Source organism: Pyrus communis, chromosome 2 (genome assembly GCF_963583255.1).
Source record: "Pyrus communis chromosome 2, drPyrComm1.1, whole genome shotgun sequence".
NCBI classification, from domain to species: Eukaryota; Viridiplantae; Streptophyta; class Magnoliopsida; order Rosales; family Rosaceae; genus Pyrus; species Pyrus communis.
The window spans coordinates 33,126,817-33,132,724 of record NC_084804.1 but is presented as its reverse complement, the minus strand read 5'-3'; the positions used below and the strand labels follow the sequence as shown (position 1 = coordinate 33,132,724).

Genomic DNA, 5,908 nt, shown 5'->3' with positions numbered 1-5,908 from the left:
CTACCCTGCATATTTAAAATTTATCTGCTGTTTAATTTCACTGCAATTTTAGGTGGTGCGGTATAATCGCCCACCCTGCTCTGCGTATTTAAATTTTCCTGCTTAAGTGGTGCGAAATAATCGCCCATTCTATGTTACATTATTTCAATGAGAATGGTGCGATACAATCGCCCTCCTCATTCACCTTGAAAATTTCGAGCCATAAGTTTCGAGTGCTTATCATTTTGGCCTGAAGATCAAAATGAAAAATTCGTAAGAACCAGAAGTTCTAACACTATATTCCTCCAGGAATACGTATTATTGCAAGTTCTTGCACATCTCATTTTCTTTCAGCAGAGAAAATGGCAAACTTAACGAAGCTTGATTATGCTGCCCTGGACATTACTGAGAAGAATTACCTGACCAGGGTACTGGATTCCAAAATCCATCTGGAAACAGGGAATCTTAGAGATACCATCAGTGAAGATAACAGCTCATCCTCTCAAGATCGGGCGAAAGCCATGATCTTTATTCGTCGCCATCTTGATGAGGCACTAAAGAGGGAGTACTTAACGGTTGAAGATCTGTTAACTCTCTGGAAGGCCTTGAGAAACAGATACAATCACCAGACAGCGGTGATTCTTCCAAGAGCTCGCTATAAGTGGACTCACCTAAGGATCCAGGATTTCAAGTCAGTGGCTGAGTACAATTATGCGTTGTTCAGAATTACCTCTCAAATAAAGCTCTGTGGGGATACCATTACTAAGGAAGATATGCTGAAAAAAACTTTTAGCACATTTCATGCCTCTAACATGCTCCTCCAGCATCAGTATAAAGCACGAGGCTACACTAAATACAACCAGCTGATATATATGCTCCTGGTAGCCGAGCAAAACAATGAGCTCCTGATGAAAAACCATAATTCCTGACCTACTGGATATGCACCATTCCCAGAAGTGAATGTTGTTTCCCTCGAAGTGAACGCCACAATCCTCCGGTGATGATAATCATAAACGAGGACGTGGCCACAATTGAGGTCGGTGGAACAGAAAAGGCAAGAACCATGGGGTTCATTTTCACAACTAGGTTCCGAAGCATAATTCAGGCCCGAGCTTTAAAAATGTGAATCGCCACAAAGGCAAAGCTCATATGAACAATGCTCTCAGGAACTCTGAAGAAGCGTGCCATAGGTGTGGTGGCAATGGGCATTGGGCGCATACTGGTCGTACCCCAAAACATCTGGTGGATCTGTATCAAGCCTCCTTTAAGGAGAAGGGTGTCGAGACCAATTTTCTCGACCAGGTTAGACCAATGGATATACCTAATCCAGTGTGCGACTTGTCAGGACAGTTGAACACAGCCCATTTAGATGTTCCAGACTTTATTGTGGAAAAGGGAAATGAAGTATACCGGTCCGATTGAATCATTGATGTTTGATGTACTTTTAATATGCTGAACTTGTAGTTTAAAAGCATTTCAGATTCAATAAAAGTGGCATGTAAATTTCTTGTTATAACTTGCTTTTAACTCTGATTTTCTTACTCAGAAAGCATGGATAAAAACTATGGTCATTCTCAAAACATGAGAAATGGCGAAGGTATTTGTCTTGCAGACTGCGCAACAACGCATACAATACTTCGAGATCGAAAGTATTTCTCAAGATTGATGCTTACAAAAATAAGGGTAATAACAATATCAGGACCTTTAGATGTAATTGAAGGCTCAGGCAAAGCTCAGATTATGTTACCAAATGAAACAATATTGTCCATACAGAATGCAAATTGTACGCTACTCGATCTACTCGAAAGTTTTTGAGTTTCAAAGACATACGTTTAAATGGATACCACATTGAAACGAAAAGTACAGAAAATGTGGAATATTTATGCGTTACCTCCAATGATATCCAGAAGCATATATTGGAGAAGTTGCATGGTTTGTCGAGTAGATTATATTATATACATAAAGACAGTTGAATCACATGTTGTCATGAACCAAAAGTTCATTGATTCAAAAGTTTACATGCTTTAGCATGACTGTCTGGGTCATCCAGGACCTACCATGATGCGTACGATTATTACCAACTCTAATGGACATCCATTAGTGAGCAGACACATTGCTATCTCAAATGATAACCCTTGCAAGGCTTGTTCTCAAGGGAAGTTGGTAATTAGACCATCACAACTAAAGGTTGATGCTGAATCCCCATCATTTCTGCAAAGAATTCAAGGGTATATTTGTGGACCTATTCAACCATCATGTGGACCATTCCGATATGTTATGATTTTGGTTGATGCATCTACCTGATGGTCACATGTTTGTCTCTTGTCTACTCGGAATATAGCCTTTGCAAGACTTCTTGCTCAGATAATTAAGTTACGAGCATAATTCCCAGATTACCCCATTAAGTCAATCCAACTTGATAATGCTGGTGAATTTACGTCTCAAAACTTTGATGATTACTGCATGACATTGGGCATTGACGTTGAACACCCTGTTCCTCATGTCCATACTCAAAATGGTTTAGCAGAAGCATTAATCATGCGGCTTCAGTTAATAGCTCGCACTCTGCTTATGAAAACCAAATTGCCAGTCTCTACTTGGGGACATGCCATCTTACATGCTGCATCATTGGTTCGATTAAGACCTATAGCCAACCATCAATACTCATCAGTACAACTCGTGTTTGGACATCAACCAAACATTTCACATTTACCATTTTTTGGTTGTGCTGGCCTATTACATCGCTGCAACGCATTAAAATAGGACCTCAGCGTAGATTGGGAATTTATGTGGGTTTTGATTTCACAATCCATCATTAGATATTTGGAACCCTTGACAGGCGATATATTTACAACTCATTTTGTTGATTGTCACTTTGATGAGACAGTCTTCCCGTCGTTAGGGGAAGGAAAGACCGTTCCAGAAAAACGGAAAGAGCTAACATGGGTTGTTCCCACCTTGTCTCATTTTGATCCTCGAAGCATTCAATGTGAAAATGAAGTGAAAAGGATTGTTCATCTTCAAAGTATTGCTATTCAAATGCCAGATGCATTTAATGATGCTATGAGAGTGACAAAATCACATATACTAGCTGCAAATGCACCTGCAAGAATTGATGCCCTTGTTGGACAAAATAAAGTGGCAGCAAATGATTCATCTAGTGCACACCTGAAGCGTCGTAGACCTCCAGGTTCAAAAGATTTAGCCCCTTGAAAGAGAAAGACGAGCACAACTGAATCCAAATGAAATCATTCAAGAAGAAAAAATGAATGACACATCCACAATTCATGATTCTGTACTTTCAAGAAAAGAAAATGTCCTTGATGAGACATATGTCCCTGAAGAAACAGAGGTACATGAAAGTAAAGAAATCTCCATAAATTATGCATGTATAAATGAATTGTGGGATCGGAATGAAATAATCATCAATGATATGTTCGCATTCGCAGTAGCCACTGAAATCATATTAAGTGATGATATTGAGCCCCACTCTGTTGATGAATGTAAACAGAGACAGGATTGGCCAAAGTGGAAAGATGCAATCCAGGTAGAATTAAATTCCTTAGAAAGGCGGAATGTTTTTAGACCAGTAGTCCAAACCCCGCCTGGTGTAAACCTCGTGGGTTACAAATGGATATTCACAAGGAAACACAATGAGAAAAGCGAGATTGCAAGATATAAAGCACGATTCATTGCACAAGGCTTTTCTCAAAGACCTGGAATTGATTATGAGGAGACATACTCTCATGTAATGGACGCAATTACGTTCCGTTACTTAATAAGTTTAGTGATTTCAGAAAGACTTGACATGCGACTTATGGATGTCATCATCGCGTATCTATATGGAGAATTAGATATTGACATATATATGAAAGTCCCAGAATGACTTAAGTTGCCTAAAACAAGTAACAAACCACGAGGTATGCTCTCGATTAAATTAAGACGATCATTATATGGGCTAAAACAATCTGGACGAATGCGGTATAATCGTCTCAGTGAGTATTTGATCAAAGAAGGGTATATCAACAATGTCATTTGCCTTTATGTGTTCATTAAGAAATCCAACTCTAGATTTGTTATAGTGGCAATATATGTTGATGATATGAACCTAGTTGGAACTCCTGAAGAGCTCAATAAAACTGTTGAATATCTGAAAAGCGCATTTGAAATGAAAGACCTTGTAAAAACAAAATTTTGTCTCAGCCTGCAGATCGAGCATTGTGTTAGTGGAATTTTGGTCCACCAATCAACTTACATTGAAAAAACTCTAAAACGATTTGGTATGGACAAGGCTTATCCACTCAGCACGCCAATGGTCATTCGTTCTTTGGACATTAAGAAAGATCCATTCCGTCCAAAAGAAGATGATGAACTGGTCTTTGGTCCAAAAGTACCATATCTTAGTGCAATAGGTGCTTTGTTGTATTTAGCACAATGTACTAGACCAGATATAGCTTTTTCAGTTAACTTGTTAGCAAGGTATAGCTCTGCTCCAACAATTCGCCATTGGAAGGGTATCAAAGATGTATTGCAATACATTCGTGGGACAACAGACATGGGTCTCTTCTACTCAAAGAACTCCACAAATGACCAGGTCCTTGTTGGATATGCAGATGCTAGTTTTCTCTCTGATTCGCATAAAGCCCACTCACAAACTGGATATGTGTTTAAGAATGGAGATACAGCAATATCATGGCGCTCAACCAAGCAAACATTGGTTGCTACATCTTCAAATCATTCAGAAATACTTGCTTTACATGAAGCAAGTCGTGAAATGTTCTTGGTTAAGATCAATGATCCATCATATCCGGAATTTATGTGGTCTAACTTCAAAGACAGACAATCCAACTGTCATTCATGAAGATAATGCAGCCTGTGTTGCCAAAATGAAGGAATGATTCATCAAGGGTGATAAGACTAAACACATATCTCCAAAGTTTTTTAGTGCACATGAGCTTCAGAAGGCTAAAGTTATTGAAGTCGGACAAATTCGTTCTAATGAAAATCTGGCAGATTTGTTCACCAAATCTTTACCAAAATGCACGTTTCAGAAGTTAGTGCAAAGTATCGGATTACATCAACTTACCAAACAGCTAAATTTGGAGAATGCGGAATTAGGGGGAGATATATCTCAGGGGGAGTATCCATGATACATGCATGTTGTACTCTTTTTCCTTCGATTAGGATTTTTCCCACTGGGTTTTTCCTATCAAGGTTTTAACGAGGCAACATAAGCATACTTAACACTATATCAACAATCCAGGAAAAGTTGTACTCTTTTCCTTCGCTATGGTTTTTTCCCACTGGGTTTTTCCAAGCATGGTTTTAACGAGACAACTGATGTTGATATGTGGACATTCAAGGGGGAGTTGAAAATACTAGTGGATAATGAATGCCCATAGTGTTGAAAATCTTGCCACAGTATTGAAAACCTTGTCACATCATTGAAAACCTTGGCATAATATTAATATGTGGAGATCATTTGTCAAAGGTGTGGTGTAAATATTCAAAATGTAATAATACGGAGTTGCTCTATAAATAGAGCACTCTGACTGCTATCAATTGATATAGAAGAAGAGAACGAGAGAAAAGATCAATAACATCATCTATTCCTCCGTCTTTTATTTATTATCCTCTTGTGCTATAGTTTCAGTGTGACATTTTACACCTGCTTTACTCCATTCACTAAAAGGTTATCTCTTTAACTTTTACATATTTATAACAGGACATATGTTATTATGTTGAGGGAGATTTTAAAAGTGATCCTAGCTATTAATGTTGAGGGAGAAACCCAAATCACAACCAAGCTTAGTTCTAAGTCCAAATTCGTTAATTTATAACCAAAACATGATTAAAAATCATCCTAAAGAATTAGGAACTTACCTAAAACTGGTTTAGGAGAAGGAGAGGTCGAATCCACCTCGGATTC

At 38.4% G+C, this 5,908-nt stretch overlaps 1 protein-coding gene across 1 annotated transcript; it reads left to right on the top strand.

The window, feature by feature from the left end:
• Nucleotides 1–341: 341 nt before the first annotated feature.
• Nucleotides 342–1,401, top strand: LOC137725079 (uncharacterized). The gene is made up of 3 exons (XM_068463683.1): nt 342–808; nt 934–1,015; nt 1,066–1,401. The coding sequence occupies exons 1-3, from the start codon at nt 342–344 to the stop codon at nt 1,399–1,401; spliced, it is 885 nt and encodes a 294-aa protein (XP_068319784.1).
• Nucleotides 1,402–5,908: the final 4,507 nt, after the last annotated feature.

Bases quoted from the DNA above. Each gene is read 5' to 3' on its own strand.
- LOC137725079 (XM_068463683.1), top strand. From the start codon at position 342: ATGGCAAACTTAACGAAGCTTGATTATGCTGCCCTGGACATTACTGAG. The intron at 809-933 runs GTATAAAGCACG...CACCATTCCCAG, and splicing joins AACATGCTCCTCCAGCATCA to AAGTGAATGTTGTTTCCCTC. The intron at 1,016-1,065 runs GTCGGTGGAACA...TTTCACAACTAG, and splicing joins AGGACGTGGCCACAATTGAG to GTTCCGAAGCATAATTCAGG.